General features: G+C 43.6%; 1 protein-coding gene across 2 annotated transcripts in view; it reads right to left on the bottom strand.

Moving 5' to 3' along the window:
* CIT (citron rho-interacting serine/threonine kinase) overlaps nt 1–26068 on the bottom strand; it is a 168353-nt gene that overhangs the window by 48652 nt on the left and 93633 nt on the right. Inside the window, exons 16-22 of one of the 2 annotated variants that reach the window (XM_061170159.1) lie at nt 23954–24094; nt 21963–22088; nt 18531–18626; nt 13745–13861; nt 12755–12864; nt 11583–11757; nt 6391–6588 (exon numbers count right to left, since the gene is read on the bottom strand). In XM_061170159.1, the coding sequence (XP_061026142.1) occupies nt 6391–6588; nt 11583–11757; nt 12755–12864; nt 13745–13861; nt 18531–18626; nt 21963–22088; nt 23954–24094 (963 nt within the window). The remainder of the gene's footprint in view (nt 1–6390; nt 6589–11582; nt 11758–12754; nt 12865–13744; nt 13862–18530; nt 18627–21962; nt 22089–23953; nt 24095–26068) is intronic. The other variant, XM_061170160.1, reaches the window with a different exon arrangement.

A 26068-nucleotide genomic window follows, 5' to 3' on the forward strand; every position in this document is an offset into this window, starting at 1 on the left:
CCCGTGCTCTGCAACAAGAAGCCACTGCAGTGAGAAGCCCGTGCACCGCAACGGAGAGTAGCCCCCACTTGCCGCAACTAGAGAAAGTCCACATGCAGCAACAAAGACCCAACACAGCCAAAAATAAATACATACATACATAAATAAATAAATTTATTTTAAAAAAAAATTCAGCACCTAATTTAGCTGTGATGTATTCTCTAAATATGTCTATTTTGCCATAGATTTATATTTTAAGTTTATAACAGCAGATTAGCCACTGCAGAAAAAAAGATTAGTGAACTTGAAGACATAGCAACAGAAACTATCCAAAATGAAATACACAAAGAAAAAAAAACAAAAGACTTAAAAAATGAACAGAGCATCAATGAGCTGTGAGACAACTCCAAGGAGCCTGATATACATGTACTCAAAGTCCCTGAAGGAGTGCAGGAGTGAGACAGAAAAAAATATTTGAAGAAATAATGGCCACAAATTTTCCAAAGTCAATGAAAAACTAAATCCATAGATGCAAAACGTTAAACGAGCCCTAAGCACAGGAAATATGAAGGAAATTAAGCTAAATCACATCATAATCAAACTGCTTAAAACCAGTAATAAAGAGAAAAAGCTTAAAACCAGCCAGAGAAAAAAGACAAGTTACTTATAGAGAAACAAAGAGAAGAAAGATTTCTCCCAGTGAGGTTGGAGGGGTTTTGGAGGGGAGTAAGCTAGAAGACAGGGGAGAAACATCTTTAAAGTACTGAAAGGAAAACAAAAACAAAAATCTGTCAACCTAGAATTCTATACCCAGCAAAAATATCTTTCAAAAATGAAGGTGAAAGAAAGACCTTTCCAGACACATAAAAGCTGAAAGAATTTGCCACCCACACACCTGTACTATAAGAAATGTTAAAGGAAGTCTTTCAGGCAGAAGATGACAACCAGAGATTTAAATCTACACAAAAGAATGAAGAGGACTGGAAAAATGGTAAAACAAAACAAAAATCAGTAATTGCACAGATGGACTTACAGATTCATAAATTAAGAGTTATCACTTAGAATCAACTCAAATAATTAGCCCCGATTTTCATGAACTAATTTAATAGATTATAATTTTTTCCCCAAAACTCTGTTTTTTGCCTAATAATGATATGAGAGATTTATTAATTTAATGGGGCAAGAATACTATTTATCCAAACTAGGAACGTGGCTATTTGTACCACTGATGAATCTCATCTGTGAGTATCCTAGAGGAAGAATCCTTAGGTTAGTAAACTCTAGAGCTGGAATGAACAACTTTTTTCTTGTAAGGATCAGATAGTAAATATTTTTGGCTTTGAAGGCCACTCAGTCTCTGTCACCACTACTCAACTCTGCCCTCACAGCACAAAAGCACCCACAGACAATATGTACACAAATGGGTGTGACTGTGTGTCAATAAAACTTTATTTACAGGAAGCAGACTAAATTTGACCCACTGGCTATAGCTTGCCAACCTCCACTCTAAATGACTATTTGGTGTGAAATTACTCAGACAGAAACAGGAAGCTGAAGGTGGAGTTAACTTCTTCAAAGCCTAAGCAATGATTATAAAAAAGCTTTCTGGCCTAGACTGAGGGATAGAAGACCTGTTCCACTTTCTGACTAACAGCAAAGTTTCCAAATAACACCACACCAGTAGAAACTTGCCTAACTGCCCCACAGTAGTCTGAAATTTCAATCACTAATATTTCTATTATAATTTACCATCATGAGGCCTTTGGATCACTCTGACACATCAAATGACAATTCTCTTTGAGGGTATAATGTAAGGAACTACCATCATTATGGCTTTTATGATTGACTGAAATATAAACACAAAATGTAGTTGTGACTGTTGTGACTGCTGGAAGTACTGTAACAATCATTGAACTGATGTGAGCTTTAAAATGGCAAGAAACATGTTTTATGTTCCTTTGAAATAAGTTGTAAAACAAATGCACAAAAAGCAAAAGGTCACATTATATATAAAGGTAATAAAATATGTAAGACAAGCTTTGGATTCTCTCAATGTAATATCTGAGTGTTAATTAGGTGTTAGAAGCTACAGGGAATAAATATTTACCCTCTTAAAAATTACTGAGGACCCCAAAGGGCTTTTGTTTATGTGAGTTATATCTATCTCTATTAACCACATTAGAAGTTAAAGCAGATTTTTTCAAATATTTATTTATTATTTCTTTTAAAATAAAAGTATTGCTTTTGCACCATCGGTGCAAATGTTAACACAATGAAAAATGCCACATGACAGCTTAGTATTATTATGAAAATAACCTGAACTTGGGGACCCCCCATGGAGCCACAGACCCCCTCAACTTGAGAACCACTGAGCTAGGGGTTGGGTGGCAAGAGGCAGAATGGACAGGCTGCATCCTGGAAACCAGAGAGGCACTCACTCTGGGGAGTACTTATGTCTTCTTTAATTTTAAGGAAAGTTACAAGAGGAATGAAGAAAAGAGAATTATTATGCAACCTTGATGAGAGAAAATGCCTGTAGAACTGTGAAAAGGAAACATGTGTTTAGATGTCTGACTGCCTTCTGGGATCCACGGTCAGGATCCTAGAACACAGGCTTCCACGCATCCACCCCTTTCCCTGGGAAGGCAGGCACCAAGCAACACTGTCACCTTAGGTGACCCAATTTCACATCTTGCCTATCATGCCGATGGGTTACTAATTCAATACAACAATTGATAGTTATGTAAAAGAGAGCGTGCATTGACTAATGATTTTAACAAATCAAAGAGGATGACTCTGGGATCCCACCATCACGCTCTGCTGGGAGGATCCCTTTCTCGAATGTCTCTAGCTTTTGACTTGATTATTCAGCATTAGTCATTTAACAAAATCAGTAAAAGAACGTGAGGGCAGGGACATGAAACGTGTTCGTGGGGCCATGCTGGTGGGCGCCAAGCCCACACGGTTCCTCCACCCCGCGGCCCCATTCAGAGCAACGCTCCCATCATGTCGCACGTCTGCAAGCAATGAAGTGTGCATGCTCAAATTCTCTTCCACAGAAGAAGGCATTACATGGAGTCTTTTTTTTTTTTTTTAAAGATTTTTTGATGTGGACCATTTCTAAAGTCTTTATTGAATCTGTTACAATATTGCTTCTGTTTTATGTTTTGGTTTTTTGGCCACAAGGCATGCGGGATCTTAGCTCCCCGACCAGAGATTGAACCCACAACCCACACCCCCTGTGCCGGAAGGCGAAGTCTTAACCACTGGACCGCCAGGGAAGTCTCTACATGGAGTCATAAATTTCAATTCCAGGTGGAAAATTCTCTCTTCCACCAATAAGCACTGAAGCATCTTAAAAGCATGGCTTTTTGTTTAAATCTGACTCTCTTGTTGCTGTCCACCTTGACTCAATCTCAGCTTTTAATGGCCAGTGAATTTCAATGCAAATGCAATTGACAGGGTGGGTAAAGGGAGAGTGGGAAAAAAGAAAGCCTGAGGAAGACCAACAATGGCGACTGGCGGCCCCTGTCACACTTCTTCAATGGAGAGCTTCCATTTAACCGTGCTCCATCTATTTTTGGCCCAGGGGCAGAAGCCAAACAGGGTAACTGCTCCCATCCCAGGTGAGGAGGTGGCCACCTCTTAGAATTAAAGCAATAATAGCCCATTTGACTATTTGCTTTTCTTGATAAAACAGCCTGCTATGAAGCAAACAAGCCTCCTAGGAGATCATTTTAGATCCAGCTGATTGAATTTGATTGATGCTTACGCTGGGTCTGAACTTGGACCAGAACAATGAGAGAGGGACAGTCAGGGTACTGCATCTGTGACCATTTTCTCTCTCTCTCTCTCAGAAAATACATTCTTCGGAACAAATTCAACAAAGACATTCAGGCAACAGCCACCTGTGGTCCATGACCAGATTTATGGGACATAATCAAGAGGAGGGGAGAGGAAAAACCCACAGCCTTCAAACTGAACTGAGGCAAATTGATGTGAGGTTTGGATTCCTGCATGATGGGCTTACAAACAGCTGTTTGACCAAAGGCACTTTCCTGTCATCATTGTGAACAAGCCCTACTTTCCAAGGGATCCTCATCTGTGAGAGTCGTAGAGCCCTAGTTTCCAGACCTAGGGAGGTTCGTTTCTTTCTTTCTTTTTTTTTTTTCTTTAAGATGCTCTGAGGCAGTGATCTCATCTGACTAAATTAAGTCGTGACTTGCTGCCGTGCAGGCGTCCAGCAGCCATTAGACACAGCACATTCCGACCAGCAGCAAGACAGGACTGAAAGACTAATTTCCCCACAGATAAACAGCAGCGACACAAGCTCTATTGTATACCCTCCTCCTTCCAAACGGGCAGGGTAAGACGCGTGACCACCGCCTCCCTCCCAATTCCAACAGAGTAGAGAGGTAAATGCTTCCCTCTCCTCCACTCCAGAGTAAAAGGATTTGAGGGATTACAGGCCAGTCCCCTGGGGAGAAAAAGCTAAAGACACAGCACTAGGCTCACAGTGAGGACTCATTAAGTACAGATTAGACTGACGTCTCCTCCTTTCAGAGCTGGGGTGGTTCATGTGGGGGGAAATATTAATATACAAGGCATTAAATATAATAGTGGTTGGATTTTAGGTGTCTCTTTTAGCAGCTAAGAAATGCTATCTGGCTGTCTCTCTCCACATCCACCCCACTCCAGAAAGCGTATACGCCTTCTTGGCGTATATATTCATTTCATTCTTACCTCCATTTTTTTCTTCTATGACTTCTTTTCTCTTAGACTTTTCTTTCTTATTCTATCCTGTTATACTGTTTCGTATCTTTCCAAACTGTTTCCAATCCATTTTTGAAACAGGGCAGAATATAAACAGAGACACTATTTTTTTCCAAACCAAATACTGGGGGCACATGGCATCATTTAATGAGCGTTTTCATAGAGAAAACAATGGAAACTAAGGTTGCAACCAATATCTGAATTTGGCATAAGTCCTGGAAAATCTAGGATGCACAAGCATCTTCTATACAGGAGTTACTCTGTATCCCCAGAATCCTGGAAGGCCCTGTATCCTGGACTGGTCCATAAGGACCCTGGCACTCTCAGATCATGTTCCCTATTTGGTCCCCAAACCCAACAGTGGTAGATAACCTCTAAGAAGGAAATTAGTTAAAAAAAAAAAAAAAAAAAAAAAAAAAATATATATATATATATATATATATATGTATATATATATGTATATATACATACATACACGTATTACTTTTAAACAGGGTAAATCATAAGCAACAAAAGTGCATGATCATCTGCAGAAGTAACCCTACTCTAAGAGATGTTTAGAGGTGTTTGCTGATGGAGATGGGGACAGGATCCAAAATGAATCAGAATGAATAAGATGCCCATTTGGGTACCTTATTGAGAAAGACTCTGAACATCAGCTGCATTGTGCCCTGCCCACAGAAGGGGGTACCCTGACCAGCAGGCATGAGTGTGCCCGTCCGCTTGGCAAGTACAGTATGTTACCATTAGAAATGTATGCACTTGGTTGATACCAGCCATTAAACTCATTCAGCTCTCTAAGCCCAGAGTCCAGGTCCACCAAGCAGCCTTCCAAGAGAAATGGGATTTATAAGTAGATTTCTCTGAAGGGGAAGAATGTGAAGATTATCCTGGTCAACCTGGCGGTTGTATTTCCCTCTGTAAAGCTGGTAAATTGGCATTTTTACATATAAAATTCTTGTCAGTTTTGTTAGCCTGGGTCAGTCCCTGTGAGAAGGATCAACTGTGGGAGATTGGCCAACGAAGTCACGTTTTGAGACTTGCAGAAAGAACTAAGGTCTAAATCCAGGGGCCACCCACCACCAACAATATACCTCCTGAGAACACTCTTCACGTGAGCAAACCAGTCTCTCAGAAAGAGCAGGGAAGCCAGGTCCCTTTTAGAGAAACAATCTCTCATTCATTAGAATCATTTCCATCCAGAACCTACCAAATGCATACTATAAGACCCAAAACAGAATCTACAGCTTGAAAAAAAAAAAAGGAACACAAATGAGGTTAAACAAAACAAAAACAGAAATATGGTAGAAAGACTACTGTAAGATATAACATTATTATTTTTTTAATGTTTATTGAAAACTAAAGTAGAAGACCCAAGTAAACAGACTTTGGTTAAACTGAAATTTAAAATATAGTGATGATTATTTTTAAAAAAGGGAAATGCATAAATAAAGGAGGACCTTTTCAAGATCCTTAGGAAAGCTCAGATATTGCCCAACTGATCTAGTTTACTAATTCCAAAGAGGAAGCAGCCTACATAAGCCAATTTTCTGCCCATTAAGCATCTCTCTGGTTTATTTTTTCTCTCTTGGCATTTCTAGGGGTGAGCAAATATCCTCAGCTCCACACTCATCCTACCGTGAGCGCCTGGATCTCTTCTTCTGCTTCCGCTGTTGTCTCTTCCAGCTCCGTCTTTGCCTGGCGGAGCTGGCTCTCCAGAGCTGCCCGGGCTGCCTGCAGGGCTGTCAGCTGAGACTCGCGCTCCTGCAGAGAGAGCTGCAGCTCCGTGAGCTGGCGCTTGAGCTCCAGTTTCTGCTCTTCATGCTCTAGACTGACCTGAGACAGAGAGAGAGATGCTCGCTGACCTTAACTGAAGAGAAAGCCAAGATGCAACCTGCCGTGCAATCTGCATCTTAAATTTGGTCATGGAATCAAATTCTCAGCACTCAACCGAGAAGGAAGAAAAATGCAATAAAACAGCTCTGACTTCGATAAGTCTCAAAAATCAACAGGAGTGAGAACACATAAGAGTATATACAACGTATATTATCAATACAAACCATCCCTTCCTTTCATATATTCGAATGCTTGGGAAAGCTTCAAAAAAAAAAACCACACAGCAAGAATCCCCTATGAAAATGATGACAATTGTTCTTATTAGAAAAACATTTAAAAGTAAACAGATATAAATAACATCGTATTAGTAACAAGGACACCTTTACAATGGGAATACAAGTGGAACAACAGACTGAATTCTACTTATTTTAAATATTTCTGCTCTGATTTGTTCTGATTAGGTAACCCAAATTAAGGTCATATTGTGTACTAATCATTCTTCCCTCCATCTGCCCATCTATCCATCTATCTACTCAACCTTTCGTCTATTCAAGAAAAATTTACTTGGGACTTCCCTGGTGGTCCAGTGGGTAAGACTCTGCGCTCCCAATACAGGGGGCCCAGGTTCGATCCCTGGTCGGGGAACTAGATCCCGCATGCACGCCGCAACTAAGAAGTCCGCATGCAGCAACTAAGAAGTCCGCATGCAGCAAATAAGAAGTCCGAATGCTGCAACTGAAGATCCCGCATGCTGCAACTAAGACCCAGTGCAGCCAAAATAAATAAATAAATAATGAATAAATAAATAAATATTAAAGGTAGTCACTATTAACATAAAAAAAAGAAAAAGAAAAATTTACTTGGAAAATTCTGCGTAAAAGGAAATACGGAGATGAAAAACAGTCTCTGCCTTCAAGCTGGGGAGAAAAATAAAAACCAACCATAGCCATACATTGTGGTCAAGTGCAATGGTCAGGAGATGCAGGGATGTGATGGGAACACAGCAGATGGGGAGAGGAGGTGACTGGGGATCTCTGTGTTGAAGAATGCAGGAGCCAAACAAGCAGCTAAGAAGGGAAAGAAAATTCCAAGCAGAGGAAGAAAGACGTCCAAGGCGTGGAGATGTGGGAGACCCTGGCACATCTGCTGACGTCACCAACACTGACAAGCTGTCCTAGGGACCAGACCCTGTGTCAGACATGGGGATGCCAAGCAAATAAGAGATGCTTGCTGCCCTTGGAGAGCCCATTGAAAGCGAAGGGTACAAGCTAAACATGAAAGGCCACGGGGACCCAAAGGAGACATCCCATCCAGCTCCAGGGGGACGGAGAAGGCTCCCTGGAAAAGGTGACACCCAAGTCCCAAAGGCCATAGGCATGAAGAGGAGAAAGATTTTAAAAGATTTAGCCCAGAGAACCAACAGGATGTAGTGGTTCACTCAGAGTGGGGCCGAGAACAAAGGAGAGAGAGGAGCCAGAGGTGACACCTATGTTGCTGGGCATCTGAATTACACAGACAGTGAGACCACTGGCCACGACAGGGAACAGGAGAGGAAGGGCCAATCTGAGGAGAAGGGCAAGAAATTCACTCTTGACACGTTGAACTTGAGCTGCAAGGGAGACATCTGAGTGGAGGTGTCCAATGTCTACTGGGACAACAGGTCGGAAACTCAAGAGACAGGTCTGGGCGGGTCGGCTGGATCTGGGAGCCCTTAACAAGTCCACGGCAGCTGAAGCCAAGGCTATGCTCTCTCTCTAGTGAGGATGACGAGGGGGACAATGGCTGCGGCGGTGGTGACAACGATGATGTGACAGCAGCAGGTGCAGTGCCCATGTACAGCGTGCCAGGCACTGTCTTCACCCATTTCATCTCCCTAACAACCCAACAAGGATGGTATGACTATGACCTCCATTTTACAGACAAGCAAACTGCGGCCCCGAGAGATTCAGGAACTGAGAAGACGTCACACAGCTAAAAAGTGGCAGGGTTAACTACTTACTGTTGGTCTTATTAAAATGCCGGCAGTCGGAGGAGGCTGCGACTCTGCTAGCATGCCTGAAAACTCCCAAGGCCACTTGGCAAAACCATGAGAGGCCGGTGACATCACTGTCACACGCCAGCAGGAAGTTGGGGAGCAGGATGCTGTCTGATGCAGGGAGAACCCAGGGGCCCTGCGCCACACAAGCTGCTGGAAAACTGCTAACACTGCACACACGGGCTGGGGGGAAGGACGCCCAGGACCCTTGCAGGCGGGTCAAACCCGAGGCTGAGGCCTCTACCCTCAATCTCAATGGCAGCAGGTGGCAAAGAGAAGGCGGATCACCTGGCTAGATTTAAAGCTAAACTCCAGGAGAAAATATGTGCAAGCAAAGTGACTGACAAGGGACTAATCTCCAAAATATACAAACAGCTCATGCAGCTCAACATCAAAAAAACAATCAACCCAATCAAACAATGGGCAGAAGATCTAAAGAGACATTTCCCCAAAGATGGCCAAAAAGCACATGAAAAGATGCTCAACATGGCTAATTATTAGAGAAATGCAAATCAAAACTACAGTGAGGTATCACCTCATACGGGTGAGAATGGCCACCACCAAAAAATCTACAAACAATAACTGCTGGGGAGGGTGTGGAGAAAAGGGAACCCTCCTGCACTGCTGGTGGGAATGTAAATTGGTGCAGCCTCTAAGCAGAACAGTATGGAGGTTCCTTAAAAAACTAAAAATAGAGCTACCATGTGATCCAGCAATCCCACTCCTGGGCATATATCTGGAGAAAACCATAATTCGGAAAGACACATGCACCCCAATATTCATTGCGCCACTATTTACAATAGCCAGGACATGGAAGCAACCTAAATGCCCATCGACAGAGGAATGGATAAAGAAGATGCGGTACATATATACAATGGAATATTACTCAGCCACAAAAAAGAACAAAATAATGCCATTTTCAGCAACATGGATAGACTTAGAGATTGTCATACTAGTGAAGTAAGTCAGAGAAAGACAAATATCATATGATATCACTTATATGTGGAATCTAAAAAAAATAGTACAAATGAACTAATTTACAAAACAGAAATAGACTCACAGATGTAGAAAACAAACTTATGGTTACCGGGGAGGGGGAAAGGGGGACAGGGATAAATTGGGAGATTTGGGACTGACATATACACACTACTATATATAAAATAGATAACTAATAAGGACCTACTATAGAGCACAGGGAACTCTACTCAATACTCTGTAATGACCTGTATGGGAAAAGAATCTAAAAAAGAGTAGCTATACATATATGTATAACTCGTTCACTTTGCTGTACAGCAGAAACTAACACAGCATTGTAAATCAACTATACTCCCATAAAAATTTTAAAATAAATAAATAAATAAAGCTAAACTCCAGACTCCCCTGGAGCATTTACAGCCCTGAGCCCCTCAGGAAGCATCCTAAATTTCTCCCACCACCCCTGTGGGGCTGGCTATACTGACTGGAGAACAAAGCAACACGCCTTCCCTGTGGCAGGTTAATGCCCAGAGGAGCTACAGCTACAGGGCAGACACACAAGAGAGACATTTGTGGGAAGGGAAAGCAAAAGACAGCCAGCCAGCGTTCCCACGCTCAGAGAAATCTATCCGAGTTATTTACACTCACACTCCTAAGGCTGACACTACAGGGAAGTGTGGTTAAACTTACTGAAGAGTAAAAATATCGCCTGGATTAGAAAAGTAAAACCACCGCCTGAGGCTTCTGGATAACCTAGAACAATGGCCCTCAAACTCCGGAAGCATAAGCATCACCCAGGGCACTGGTTAAAAATGCAAATCCCTGTTCCTCACCCCCACCCCACCCCGATTCCATTCAAAAAGCTGAGGGAGGAAGCCGCCCAGGAATCTGCATTTCAACACACAGGCCATGTGGTCCTAACAGAGAGGGGTCCACACCTTGACAACTCCTGCCCTCGGGAGAAGTGGCCTCATTTTAATACTCCAGTACAAATGAAGACATTCCTAAGCGTCAGAATTCAAGGTTTGGTCCTTAACTAAAGACTGTTTGCTTAACGGTCTTTGCCTTAAGAGAGATCATCTCCACTATGAAGAATTCCATCACAAATATTTGAGCCCCGTGTCTCTACGCCCAGCCACGATGTCCCACTTGCAAGGACCGCCCTCCTGAACTCCGGTCCTGCCTCTGGCAGTGCCAGCTAAACCCACCTGCTAGGCTGACAGCCCCCGAGATCAGGGATGGGTCTGTCTTGTCACCACTGCCTACCTGGCTACTAATTGGCACACAGCAGGCATTTGATAAATACACAGTGAGCCATGTCAAGTCACAGCTTCAGTCAGTCAACCTCAAAAGGTTCGCAACCAAATGTGTGGTATTTCCCTCCCCAAACTTGGCTGCCCTTCCCAGCTCCCTTATATTGGGTTGGCCAAAAAGTTCATTTGGATTTTTCCATCTTATGTAAAAACCCAAACGAACTTTTTGGCCAACCCAATACCTCTGAAGCGAATCACCTTCCATCAGACAAACCTAAAGTTTAGATTTCTCTTTTAGTCTCCCACTGTCACGGGGGGGGCCTCTGTCACTGTCATTAAGCCGTACTATGTGCTAAACTCCTTGCATGGACACAGTCATGTGACCCTCGATGAATCAGGATACGGGAGGAATCACTTTGCCCCCATTTGAAGATGCACCAATTTACGTCATCCTCACGTGACCCCATGAGGGAGATACGTTTTTATGGCCGTTTTACAGATGAGGAAACTCAAGCACAGAGGCGGTAGGGTAGCTTGCCCCACCTGAGGTTACCAAACTCCTAAAAAGGGGAAGTGGAATTCTACCGCAGACCCCCATGGCCCTGTCTGCACTCTTCACCACCACATACAATGGCTCTCATGTAAGTACTGATTTGTGCTTGATGCTTGGATGACTGGGGGCCCCTGGGTCCTCCAACAAATAGCCTCGGGAGATCACCCCTCCGTCTCACCTCCCTCAGCCTGGTCTCCAGCTCCAGCAGGCGATTCTTGTCGCTGTGGTCTTGGTGGCTGATTTTTTCCAGCTGCTCCTCCAGCTTCCGGTTCTGGGCCTCCAGTTTCCCAGCCTGTGTCTCCAGGTAAAACTTCTGCTGCCTGAGTTCTGAAATCATTTCTTCCTGGGCCTTCCTGGTGGGGGTGGTGGGAGGAGCCAAGCAAAATCACAGTCTCGTTAGAGGCGAGCATGTCCCCTCAGAAGGACGGGCAGAAGCGGGGCGAGAGGTGCGTCTCAGCAAGCGGACCACACTCGTTCCCAGGTCAGCGCCGCCCTGACCCGGCCTCGCGTGCATGGCCCCAGCACGGGGACCTGGGGCCCATTCAGTCCCCACTGCTCAGAGTCCCTCGTCAATGGCATTAAGTATGGTCAAGGGGGATGCAAGAGATACCATCATTTCACTCCTTTGGTAGACCTTTTTATTTTTCCAGTCTGTACAGGAGAGCAGAAAGGGCCTCCTGAGAGTACAGGAGCACCCTCACAACTCACCAAGACAGGCCCTGGGGAAGAGAGGGCGATGAGGAGAAAGAATGCTACTCCTTCTACTTCTCTGTCGACCTTGCTCACCTCTTCACCAGGCCGCTCAGAAGCTGGAATGACTCAAAGATTGGACAGCGGCCTACCAAGCTGGTTTAAACTAAGATGGGAGTGTTTAAGATCTCTTAAGGAGATTGTGTAATTCTTTGGGGGAAAAGATTAAGATCAAAGTGCTCCCGGAACACAGGAGAGTCCTTGCTGAACCCCAAAGCTCACCCCCAAGGGCCCAACTTCACAACAGCGAAATGGATGGCCCAGTTGGGCACACCCGAGATCACCTCTGGCTGATTACAGGAGGCGAGTCTGGGGAATGAGGTCTCCAGAAGCAAACTGTAAATTACCTCATTAGAGAGAGCAAAACATTCTGTGATGGGATGGTAACTTGAAGCATTTAAGAAAACGCAGCTCAAAAGAGAGGGCGGGTAGAGTGAGACCACTTCAGAGAGGGCAAAATGACGTAAATATACGGAGGCCGGGCCCCGCCACAGGAGTCGTTAAATCCGCTCCTGCTCCGCCAGACAGAAGAACAGAGTTTGTGGCCAGGAGAGAAGACCAAAGCGGAATCAAGCACACAGCTAGAATGTGAACACTTACATGTTCCTCTGGGTAAAGAGACTGCTGTTTGCCGCAAGTTTATTGGCTTCCGACAATTCCACTATCCTCTGTTCCAGGGATCTGATCTTGGAATCCATGGCGTTGATCATCTGAAACACGGGGGATCTTTGGAGCCTCGCACACAGACGGTAACACCGGAATGAGAGGGAAGTGGGCCACGTGAGTGGGGAAAAGTGTCATGTGAAAGGCAGGCCATCGGACCAGAGACTCAACTAGCCTGTACCCCGAGGAGCGCAGATCTCACTGCTCCAATGATGGCACTCATTTGTTTTATCAAACGGAGACTGCATATCCCCTCACTAGCTAAGGGGCCTGCAGTAAGCACACGCGAGAGGACCTCTTGAGGAACCTGGCATTCCGTGAGTTGACAGGCCTCGTTAAATCCCCGTGTCTTCCACATGCGCCCTGAGCCTGCCAGAGCCTCTAAACTTGCATCTGCAAGTTCCTATTTCTCATCACCCACGAGCTTTTCGTTCTCTGGGTGATTCCTTCTCACCCAGCCCCTACTGTCCTAGATTCTCTGCATCAAAGCTTCCCCAACTTAATGAAACATAAGAATTGGCCAGGGCAGGAAAGGGGCGGGGTGCTGGTCAAAAATATCACTTCCCAGGACCCTCCTTTAGAGATCCTGTTGTGAAAAGTCTCAGTAGGGTCTGAGATAATAAGTAGATTAACAAGGACAACAGGGGAAACTTTTAAGCTGCAAGTTTCTGAAACATCTGCCTACAACAGGGCTCTAGTTGACGCAGGTCAGCGTGAGTTCTTAAAGAAGGGCGAGAAGGGCAAAACTGGCCACCCCGAGCCACCACTGCCGCTGCTTTTACGAGAAGGGGTTGCAGGGAGAGCTTTCTGTTAGCAGCAGACTCCACGGGATAAAACGGACCAAATGGACTCTTCTCCGGTGGGGGACTCCTGGCGTGGTTCACACACCCGCCCTTGGAGACCGGCCTTGTGATTCTGTCTACCTACCGCCTTCTGCTCGCTGAGAATCTTGCCTTTCTCGTGGGCCTCCTCTTCGTGTCTCTGCATCAGGTTCTCCAAAGTCTCCTTGTCGGCTAGGTCTTTCTTTATCTGATTGTCCAACACCTGAGGAAAAACAAAAGGAGAAGTTAGTGTCCTGAGCAGAGCAGACTAACCAGAGGCACTGGAGAAACACAGGAAAGGAGGGGAAAAGCAATGGAGAAGCGACGCTGCCCCAACTCCGGGGCACAGCAAGGGAGCGGGGGTCTGTCTATCAGCCAGGATGAGGTTAAGAAGTCAAGTATGACCATCAAATGGCAAGTAACCGGAGGACATGAACTAAGAACTTATTTTTAAATCAGCAGCCAAAATGACCTGAGAGGTATAGCCAAAGGGGAGGTGGACTCCAGAATGAGAGGGGAAAAAAAAAGATCTCTCTAGAGATCTTACGATTTGCAGCTATTACCTAGGGGCAATGTTATCGTAGTCAATGCGCCAGTAGTTTTCAGAACACTGCTTGCTCTTAATTTGTACAAAATTAATCTCGTTATCTCCAGGCTGTGTGTGGAGAGATGGAAAGCTGAAGAGCGAGGAAGTCTGTGTGACCAAGGCTGATGTTCAGAAACAGCCAGGGACGAGTGGATTCTGCCCACCAATAAAGTAGGTGGGGAGTCAATAGACTGAAGAGACAGCATAAAGGAAAGGGGAAAAAAAAAAAAAAAAAAAAAAAAAGGTCTCTTTCCTCCATTCTTTCCTCTGATCCAGCTGGGGGTGAAAATAAAAAGTCACTGGAAAGAGAAATCTTTCCCAGGGGAAGAGAAATCATGTGTTCTCAGTGCTGAGAATGCCACTGTAAGCACCTACTGTTCCCAAGAGGAAAAAATAAAACAGTAATGGTGTCACCATCCACCAGCTGATCTACTGTTCTGCGAGGGACACACACAGCCCCACCAGCTGCCAGAACAACTGGTGAAAAAGAGAGGAGAAAAGGAAGGTGACATCATAACTTGCCGAGCCTTTGACCAAGACCCTGTGTTTCTCATCACTGTGCTTCTCTGAATGATGGCGGCTGCATCTGATACTGGGAAGAAAGCCCAAAGAATTGGGGTCACAGATGGGAACTGAAATCTGCCTTTCCCACATTATCTATTGTGATGGGCCCTTTGTAGCTCATGGGGACACAGTCCCTGAAAAGAGCCAATGAACAGGGAGGGGGTCCACATGATAAAGAAGGGAAAGAACAGATTTCAAAGAGGGCTTTAAACTAGAACTGACTGATGAAAAAAATAGAGTGAGAGTTGGCAGAGAGGAATAAGAGGTGGAGGACAGGGTCATGGGAGAAGGGACGAACCTCAAGAGGATAAGTGGCCCGCTCTCCTGGATGTCAGGGCACAATTCTAAAATTATGAACAAGAAAAGGACAGAATCTGGGGTATGATCACAATTATTACCAAAATGGCCTCACAGGGAATGGAACAGGAACACAAAGCAGAGCAGACTAAAAAGAAATGGTTTCATAAAGATGCCAGGAGGGAAGACAGAAGAAAACACATCTCTCCCTAACATTCTCTAGGATCTATAAAGCCAAGTTCTTGCCATCTAGAAGGTAGCAGAGACCACATAATGTCTAGACCAGGAATGCTCTTTTTTCATGTGGTGCTAAAGCAATGAAGCACATTTTCAGGATGACTCTGCTCAAACTAAGACCTCCACTTTGGCAGCGGTGGATACCAACATAGGTAAGTGTGAGCCACAAGGAACAAGTCTTTCTCAAGGATGTACACCTCCCGGCTTTGATTGGGTTAAACTGACAGGAGGATGAACAAGAAGATGCATGGGAGGGAAGCAAGGAATTTGTTTGAAATGAGAGATTCCACTGTAGACATTTATATCAATTGAAGATATCGACAGAACATGGCTTTTTGACAGAAAAGTCAATATACTGACCCAAATTACAGAATGGATTTGCAAAGGTTATTTTCATCATGCAAAGATACCAGTGGACTACTGTATACATTCTCATAATTTTCTGAAAGTCAGTTTATTTCAAGGATAAAAGTCTGGACACCAGTAAGAACTCAAACCAAAAGGACTGGTAGGTAAATGCACTGAAGTAGAGGGTCACACTAAAACACGGTGTGGTCCCTTCTGGGTTATTTTCCTGGTATTTCTTTCAATGAAAAATAACCAAAAGTAGCACGAGGGGTAAAAGAAAGAAAGTGTCAGGGTAGTGATGGTGAAGATGCTGTGTGAGCATGTACATGTGTGGTTCTCCAGAAAAGGAACAGCCAACTCTTTGAGAATACCAACCAAATCAATAACATGATCATCACAAAAATTAAAAGCCTCCTTCACTGTCTGACTTGGAAGGGAAAGAGACAATATTTGAGATGGGAATGAACAACGTCTGATTCTCAAGAACGTAAGAATTAGTTAAAGGCTCAGTCCAAAATCATGATGAAAATGTGATGTGATTTCAAAAGGAAATAGATAGGCTGGCAGTCATTTCTGATCACTGAACTTATTAATAATAATTGAATTGAAATAATAATTTCAGTAAGTAAAATAATAATTGAATTTATTATTTTATATGATAGGCTGGACTATTTAGGCCAGTTCTTCTATGAAAAATGATTTAAAATGCTAGATAGAATATGGAAAACATTTTCCCAAAAGCACCTAAAAGTTGGCAAGAGAGTAAGAAATTACAGACTAAAATCTAAGTGAAAGCAGAAACCCAGCTATTTTGAACTTGAGGCATTTGCTGAACCAGATAAACTTGAGCTTCATTTTTAATTGCCCCAAAGGGTAAGAAGACTAAGAAGTCAAAGCCCAGGGCCACCCACAAGGTGGGCACACATTTTCATTCAAGGCCTCAAAGAATTCTCATTATTAATTTTCCAAGGAAAACGAGCAGCTGACCAGGCACACAAAAAAGAGAGACACCATGGAAAAGAGCCAAGAGAAACAACAGAGAAGAAACAGACCTTCAGATACTGGAATCATCAGATACAGATGATAAAACAACTATGCTAATGCGTTTAAAGAAACAGAGGATAAGCTTCAAATCAATGCAGGAAATAGAAAGTTATTGACTTAAATAATCTAGTAAACTTGGGGAAGAACCAAACAGAATGTCAAGAAACAAATAAATACAATAACTGAAATTTAAAACTCAATGGATGGGGACTTCCCTGGTGGCACAGTGGTTAAGAATCCGCCTGCCAATACAGGAGACACGGGTTCGAGCCCTGGTCTGGCAAGATCCCACATGTCGTGGAGCAACTAAGCCCGTGCGCCACAACTACTGAGCCTGCACTCTAGAGCCTGCAAGCCACAACTACTGAGCCATGTGCCACAACTACTGAAGCCCGTGTGCCTAGAGCCTGTGCTCCACAACAAGAGAAGCCACTGCAATGAGAAGCCCGCTCACCACAACTCGAGAGAAGCCCATGCGCAGCAACAAAGACCCAACACAGCCAAAAATTAATTAATTAATTAATTTAAAAATACCTCAATGGATGGGTTTAACAGCAAATTAGACAGGTAAGGATTAGTACACTGGAAAATCAGTCAGAGCTTAACCAGAATGTAGCACCAGAAGACAAGGAAATGGAAAATACAAAAGAAAAAAAAGGGCTTCCCTGGTGGCGCAGTGGTTAAGAATCTGCCTGCCAATGCAGGGGACACGGGTTCGAGCCCTGGTCTGGGAAGATCCCACATGCCGCGGAGTAACTAAGCCCGTGAGCCACAACTACTGAGCTTGTGCATCTGGAGCCTGTGCTCTGCAACGGGAGAGGCTGCGACAGTGAGAGGCCCACGCACCGTGATGAAGAGTGGTCCCCACTCACCGCAACTGGAGAAAGCCCTCGCACAGAAACGAAGACCCAACACAGCCAAAAATAAATAACTAAATTAATAAATTAAAAAAAAAAAAAGGATAGATTGGTGGTAATCTAACACATGTCTAATCAAATTCTCATAAGGGAAGGAAAGAGAGAAGGGGAAGAGACAATACTTGAGATATAACAACCAATAATTTTACAGAATTGATTTTTAGAAATATATACATATACTCCAAAGTCCAGTATATCTCAAGGAGGATAAATAAAAATAACTCCACATCTAGACACATCACAGTAAAACTTCAGAAAATTAAAGATAAAACAAAGTTTTAAAAGAAAAAAGAAAGACTGCTTTCAAAGAAAGCAACAGTTAGACTGACAGCTGACCGTCAACTGCAATAATAAAAGCCAAACGTCAATGGAATGATATCTTCAAAAAGTATAAGAAGTAACTGCCAACCTAGAATTCTATCCCCAGTCAAAACATCTTTCAAGAACAAGGATGAAATAGAGACATTTTCAGACACACAAAACAGAGAGCCTGGCACCAGCAGACCTTCACTAAAGAAAGTCCTCAAGGATATACTTTATAAAAAAGGAAAAGAATTCCAGGTCTAAGATGCAAGAAGGAAATTAAAAGCAAGGAGATGGTGAATCTCTCTAAATCTAAATTATCATGGACTCAGTGACAGTGGATCAAAAAACATTTTAAAGATGGAATTGAGACACATGACGATCAAATTTTCTTAAATAATAAACTATTTTTGAACTTCGGATATCCAATCCGCCCCAAGGATAACACCCCAAGACCTCCCACCATGGCCTGAGGACAGCATTTACCACGGAGAGTCCTTTGTTCTAGCAAGAAGTGGCTCGAAGTGCCTGGGAAGAGAAAGGAGCTACATGGTGCTATAGGAGGAAGGGCAGAGAAGACTGTAAAGTGTCTTTACTTTAATTTTTTCCTCGTAGTGCTGTTCTTTCTGTTTCAGGTGCACCTCCAGGTGCTGGGCTGAGACCTGGGCTTCTCGGTGCTTCTCCTCCAGTTCCTGGACACAAAAGAACAGATGGTCAGGTGTGCGAGGGAAGGACAGAGCCGATGCATGTTAGATGTTCACAGGAGACACCACTTTGGCACAGGCACCAAAGGCAACAGGCATCTGTTTCTTCGTGACTAGCCCTTAAGGCTCTTGGGAAAGGAAACCACCACCAAGCCTTGGCCCTGGGTTTTCCAGCTCCGAGTAGTCACACACATAAACACATGGCTGGTGGGCTGGGATCAGAAATCTGTCAGTGCGACAGGTCAAACAAAGGCAGCTCTTCATCTCTGCCTAGAGAAATGAGAGTGACGAGGCAACACAATTTGAAAAATTCAGTACAGCACAAAGCCCCTGACCACTGTCTTGACGGCCTTAAATGAGGAAAGTAATATCAATTTAAGTTTTACGTTAATTTATTATGAGGATAAAAAAAATTTTTGTATTTTCCTCATTAACAAAATGATTGCTCAGGAACCCTAGCTAAGAAGGAAAACTAATGTAACAATTCAAACACTCTGAGTTTTGAATGATTATTTTAACTGACTGGTAATATGGAGCATGTGAATATCTGGAGGTGTTCACATGATATCATGTTTAAATGAAGTTTACATGATATAATTGTTAATGGGAACAAGGCAGAACATAAAATTCACTAAAAATGACATAAACGTGTACACATACATTGAAGATAGGAAGAGAACGTGGAGTAATATAAATAGCTCAAATGTAATGTCCTCTTCATTCTCTTATTAAGATTTCTGCTTTCAAACAAAATTGTAATTCATTTGGAAATTATACCAATTCATTTGCCAACGTATTACAAACTGATCGTATAAAAGGCAGCATTCAACTCACCGAAACATTCTCTAAATGAAGCTATCTGCGTTTACATTAATTCTTATGAATCTGGACCCATTAGTTAATTACTAATAACAAAAGTCATTACTCCAAGTTTTCGTCTCTTCACACTATCTTGAAATTTTCCTTTGAAATGGAAATAATTATAAGAATTTTGAAGAACGAGGAAATTATACAGGATATGCCCATAAAATGGAGAAAAAAATAATTTTAGATTCACACACACATGAAATGTTACTGATTAAGCTTTTGAAATTCTAAAGTCTGCAAGCATTTGACTTTGCTTTGGGGGCCAGTAAAGTATTCAATGTTAAGACCAGGTGCACAAGATCTACTGCAAGCTAACAGATGTTATCTTGAAAAGTTGAATGTAAACAGGATTTTAAGTAATAAAAACATACTTTAAGGGCTTTATGTATATTAAAGGATCCCTGGCAATGAGGTCTTTTATTAAAGCAAAAGACTCTGCTATAATGAGAACCCCAATTAGCTGTTTTGAAAGTTCTTATCAGAATAGCAAATATTTTAATGCAAATGATATTTGGGATGTGTTTCCAAGCATCATCATTATGTAACAGTATTAAGGACCCCTCTTTGCCCATATCCCAGGTACTTCACAACCTAAGCACCAGGTTCTTGCACAAAAGGCTCAAGATAAATGAAGTCACAACCACAAAGGTACTCGGACAGGTGGCAAGATACACTTGGAAAAAGAGATCTGCCTACTTTTTCTTTATTTTAGAAATCACTTGACAATCGTCTTGTCTTAGTTTCAGACCTCCTAAGACAGCACAGGAATGGAAATCAATCTGAAAACAGGTCGAAAACTCAGATACCTGAGACTGACAACCTTAAGACCAAATTTCCGGTCTACATATGCATGGGAGTTTACAACATATAATCCAGGAATGCAGAACTCTACACTCCCACATTTTAACTGGCAAGTGAACCTTGGAAAAGCGGACATTCTAAAACCTGACTTCTTGACAGTTCGGCATTTTTTGTTGTTGTTGTCATTTTTTAAAACGTTATCTTCTCTACACGTGTTGGATCAGATTCTTCAGTCCTGTTATGCAAACAGTACTGTTCGTTGCTCTATTCCCAGCTCCTAGAACAGTGCCTGGCACATAGTAGAAGCTCATTAAATATTTGTTGAATGAATGAATGAACACATCACCATTAAACAGAGAAACACTTTGCAACCACAAGACTTAACCACGTCGTTTGCACCAAGCAAGGGGGTAGCGGTGGTGGAATCTCCGTGGGAATTCATTTGACTCACGGTAAAATTCACACATTTGACAATCGCCAAGAGATACTTGGATGATGGAACGAGAGAACAGAAAGGGTAGACTGACAATCACATTTGCCTTTGTGTGTAGACGTTATCTATAAAGACTGTGTGTCAGAGCAAAACAATTTAACCGGTTTCTCTTTTCACCTGTGTGTTCAAGAGTGCCCACACGCTCATGAATATAGACAAACAGAAATGTAACGTTTTGAAGGGTTGGGTTTTCTTTTTTTTTTTTTTTTTTGGTATCAAGTATATAGGCCTATAAGTCGGTCATTCTTGAGTTCATATAGTTGCTGATGACTTGTTTCCCAGAAGTGATGCAGAGGGAGAGACAGAGAGAGGGAGGTGGGAAGCACCCCGCTCACCACCTTGTCTCTTTCTGGTGCAGAGGAACGCCCGACTACTCCAGAGTCAGTCCTGGGGGCAGGGAGGCAAGGGCTACAAACAGGCTCCCCAAAGTGGCATCAAATTCTTGGTTTGGGGACTGAAATCCAAGGAGAGTCCTTTAAAGGTTCACCTGCCTTTCACCCTGGCAAGAGCAAAACTTTGACACGTCGGCAAGCACCACCCAAGCCTTCCTTGATCAAGTTAATTTGGTCATCAGAGCCGAAAACAGAATCATCGTGATTACAAACCTAAAAAACGATCTGCTACCTCTAAGGAAAGTGAAAATAATAATAATAATAGCCACCAACTGGAGCAGGGAAAGCGAGTGGGTGAACACGGATCCATGACAAATACTACTCTGAAAAAATCTGCGTGACTAATTTGTTTCCTCTGCAAAAGCAAGAATCTGGGTGTCGGTCTTAAAGCCCTGAATCCCTACACCTTTTTCAAATGGGCATTTGCAACTTTAATGGCCATACAAAACTCTGCTGATAGAAGTACGTAAATGCTCCTGTAAAAATGTATCGGAAATGACAGCGTGTGCACGTTCGCGTTTTTAAAAGTCAGGCAGTAGCAAACAGAGCAAAAAAAATCATACTGATGGATCTGTTACCAGTGCTGAAATGTCCAGCCTGTGGTTATTCGTGCTAGTCTCTGACGTGGCGTCCACTAAAACCACTTCCTCTTAATTCACCTGCTTGGTGATAACCTCCCCTGTGACGGTGGTTGGTTCTTCTTTTGACCCCCTTCCCTCTACAACCTCTAACCTGTTATCTTCGAACTTGTCAACTTTGGTTCCTGCTCACCAGAATTTTATCAGCCATCTGCTGGATCTGTTGGGACTTTGTCTGGATGCCATCCTTCAGTCTGTTTTCTCTACGCTCCATGGTCTCTAGCCTCTTTACCTTGTTCTCCAGAGAGTGGCGGCGTTCCTGTAGATCGTGAATCAATCAGAGAGTTTTAATGGGGTAACCGCTACGGGCACGACGCCTGCGCCGAGGGAGGGGGTCCTCGGGAAGCGTATGCTCGAGGCGGGAAGAGAAGTCTCAGGCACCCGAAGCCACGGTGAGGAAAACACAGTTCTGTGATCCGAGGAGTACTCGCTTGTGCAGGTTACAAGAGTGCATTCATTCATTCAAATATTTACCAAGCACCTACTATCTGCAAAGTACCACACTAGGCATCGTGGAAAATACCGAGAGGAAGCTGACAGAATGCCTGCCCTTGGAAGAGGTAAGATAAACACAAATAAACACGATATGGGTTAAGAGGGCCAGGGCCGTGAAGCAAACAGGTACAGAGGGCTGCGGGAGGGTGCAGGCAGAAGGGAGGGCTTTGAACTGAGCAGGTGAGGGGATGTGGACACCGTGGAGCGGGCCGGGATGCGGGAGGCTGGAGGGGAGAGGGCCGGAGGGGAGGGGGGAAGGCCTTTCACAAAAGGCGCAGCAGCAGCAGTGCGGAGGTGGCCGAGAGCCGGCGTAGGCCCCAGGTGGAGCGTAGAGGGGCTACTGCATAAGGTGTAATAGTGGAGGAGCAGGAGGAAACGGGAAAGGGAAGCATGTGTGGGTCAAATGGCTGAGAGTCTCATGCACCTAAGATGTAGGGAAGCCCTGAAAGGTTTGGGATGGGGCAAGGGGTGCTGATGAGCCTGGAGTTTGAGGTCCACGAGTCTGACCCCGTTTGAGCTAGATGGGAGGAAGGTGAGCCTGGAAGCAGAAAGCCGAGAGATTACTACATTCACCCAGCTAAGAGGAAGAGGGCCTACACTGTGGGGAGGCCTGCAGAAATGGCCAGCAGAGGGTGGACGGCGGAGACAGTGTGGGTGTATTTACAGGGCTGAGGGACTCTCGGAATGGCAGGGCCCAGGGAGAAGCAGCAGATGATGTCAAGGTGTCAAGCCTCGGGTGACCAGATGGATGAATGGGGGCCCTGACCGGTGCGAGGAAGACTGAGAAGGCAACCCAGCTTGTTGGGGAAGATACTGAGTTCATTCTAGATCGGAGGCACTGTTCAGACACCCAGTCAAGATGTCAGGGGAGCAGTGGGAAATACTTCCTGGATCGTGGGTGAGGCTGGCCCCAAAGAGACGTAGGCAAGTAGGTTCAACGCCAGCACCGCGACAGGGAGAAGCAGGCCAGGACAGGGGGGTGGTTAAATCGACTATGACACATCCGTTCCATGGACCCATCACCCAGGCGTCAGGGGAGGCGGAGGGCAGCAAAGGGGAGACGTCCCTTTTTATTCTATATTGTTCAGTTCTATGTTTTTCACAATGAGAAGACACTCGTGTGTTTCCTGTATAATTATATAATTGGTTTCAACAACAACAACAACAACAAAGAATTGGACAGAGAGAAGAGGCCCAAAAATATAGATCTGGGAGTTATCAACACACACAGGTCACAGCTGAAGCCTCGAAAATTAATATATTACTAACACCGTGGGGGAAAAGGTGAGGAAAAGCAAGGGTACAGAGGGAAGAAAAAGGAAACCTCAGGGATGGCATCACAGTTCATCTAGATAAACGTGAATCCTCCCACACGGGTGAACGGGTCAGAGGAAAACAAATAGGAAGGAAAAGTTTTATCAGAACATCTTTCTACTCAGAGCTACTGTGACAAATCCTTCTCCCCTTTGGGGAAAATGGTCCCGAGCCTCTCGGGTTTCAAAGGGATTGGCGGAAGGGAAAGCAGTTTGGACGAACAGGAGCAGAGACAGGGTGGTCCCGAGGTTTCTTTCCCTGCACAGCCGGAGGCCAGGCACCTCGGGACCCGGGAGCTGGAGGTTCCCTGCTCACCTCGGCTTCCACCAGCTTCTTCCTGATGCCTTCGGAAGAGTCCTCGCGGCTGTGCAGCTTCTCCAGCTCGCGCTCGGCCCGCTCCTTCGCCTGGCGGATGTTCTGCAGCAGCTCGGTGGCCTCTGTGCTGGCTTTCACGGCCTGAAAGGAGAAGGAACGGGGGAGAGATGGCCCAATTTATCCACGGAAAAAGATGGGGACCATCTCCTAAACAGGAAAAAAAATCGGGTCACACTGAATGGATATTTTTATCCATTTTTCAAAACATATAAACGTTTCATTTTATTCTGTGTTTCGTCTGTCCTAAGGTGCACTTACATATTTTTTTTAACATCACTGAATTTGGAATGCATCTACAATTAAAATTGATGGTGTTTTTTTCTTTCTTGGGGTACAGAAGATAATGGGGTATCAGACAATCATTAGCATCTTAGATTCAATATAACATAATAAATGCAAACAAAAAGGTCTCGGGTTCATCTGCCCAGGTATTAATGTATTTACCCCGGACTGTTAATTGTCTCCCTATTTAATCATCTCATTTGCTGATTTTCCTAAGGGGAATTTGTACTACTTTTACAAGAAAACAAGATAAAAACTATAAACTATTTTTCTCAAATAAATACCTATCAAAGGGCATAACCACCACACTGTTCGTGGTGACTCGCAAATTCATGTTTAAAGAAAAAACAGCGAACCCTTTTGAAGTTAATTTTTATTTGGGTCTTAACTATACTGCAGCTCTTCCAGCATCACAGTAAAGATCTGAGTATAAGAAACCAACAACCTCACACTCATTTGCTTGAGATTATAGTTTTAAAAAGTGAAAACGGCAAAGGAACTCCAACTTCGAGACCAGCACTGTCCAACGTGGGAGCTGCTCCCCACGTGTGCCCGGTGAGCACTTGAAACATGGTTGCTGTGACTGGGAAATTAATTTTAAATTTTACTTAAGTTTAATTTATTTAAAAACTGAAGCAGTGTACATGTTTTAATATCACTACATGCTGCAATGTTTTGTATATAATGGATTAAGAAAACTATATCATTCAGAGGATTTTACCTTTTTTCCCTTTTTTAATGTGGCTACTAGAAAACTTAAAATTACTTCTGAGGCTGACATGTGTGGGTTGCTTCCCACTTCTACTGGAGAGCAGAGTTCTAGGAGATATGAATCCTCACACAAATTTCTAGCTGAAAGAGGGCAGTAGAGGCTTTCAGTAGTGAGCTCAAGAATAAGTAGGAAGGGGACAGATGAATGGATGCAGAAAATGTGGAATATCCAGGCCAAGGAATACTATGCAGCCTCTGAAAAGGAGATCCTGTCACATGCTGTAACACGGATGAACCTCGAAGACATTGTGCTGAGCAAAATGAGCCAGTCACAAAAGGACAAATACTGTATGATTCTATCCACAGGAAGTACCTAAAGCAGTCAAAATCACACAAGCAAAGTAGATGAGCAGATGCAAACTATGATATATAGGATGGATAAACAAGGCCCTACTGTATAGCACAGGGAACTATATTCAATATCCTGTGATAAAACATAATGGAAAAGAATATGGAAAAGAATGTATATATATGTATAACTGAGTCACTTTGCTGTACAGCAGAAAGTAACATGACACTGTAAGTCAACTACACTTCAATAAAATAAATAGAATGAAAAGGAAGGAAGGAAGGGAGGGGGAGGGAGAGAGAGGGAGGGAGAGAGAGGGAGGGAGAGAGAGGGAGGGAGAGAGAGAGAGAGAGAGAGAGGAAGGAGGGAAGGAGGGAAGGAGAAAGGTGGTTACCAAGGGTGGGGGTAGGGAGATTAGCATTTAGCAGGTAGAGAGTTTAAGTTTTGTGAGATGACAAAGTTCTCAAGATCTATCTCACAATGTGAATATATCTGACACTAAGGAACTGGACACTCAAAACAATTAAGACAGTAAATGTAATGTTATATGTTTTTAATAACACAATTTAATGTTATATGTTTTTAATAACACAAAAAGAAGGAACTCTTTTAAACACATTCACAAACGTTCTTGACATGAAAGGCCACATTCAACCTGGTCCTTTCTTTAGTGTTTCCCGTGTTCACCTAAAGGAAAGGCCATTTGCACACAC

Source organism: Eubalaena glacialis, chromosome 15, assembly GCF_028564815.1.
Source record: "Eubalaena glacialis isolate mEubGla1 chromosome 15, mEubGla1.1.hap2.+ XY, whole genome shotgun sequence".
NCBI lineage: Eukaryota > Metazoa > Chordata > Mammalia > Artiodactyla > Balaenidae > Eubalaena > Eubalaena glacialis.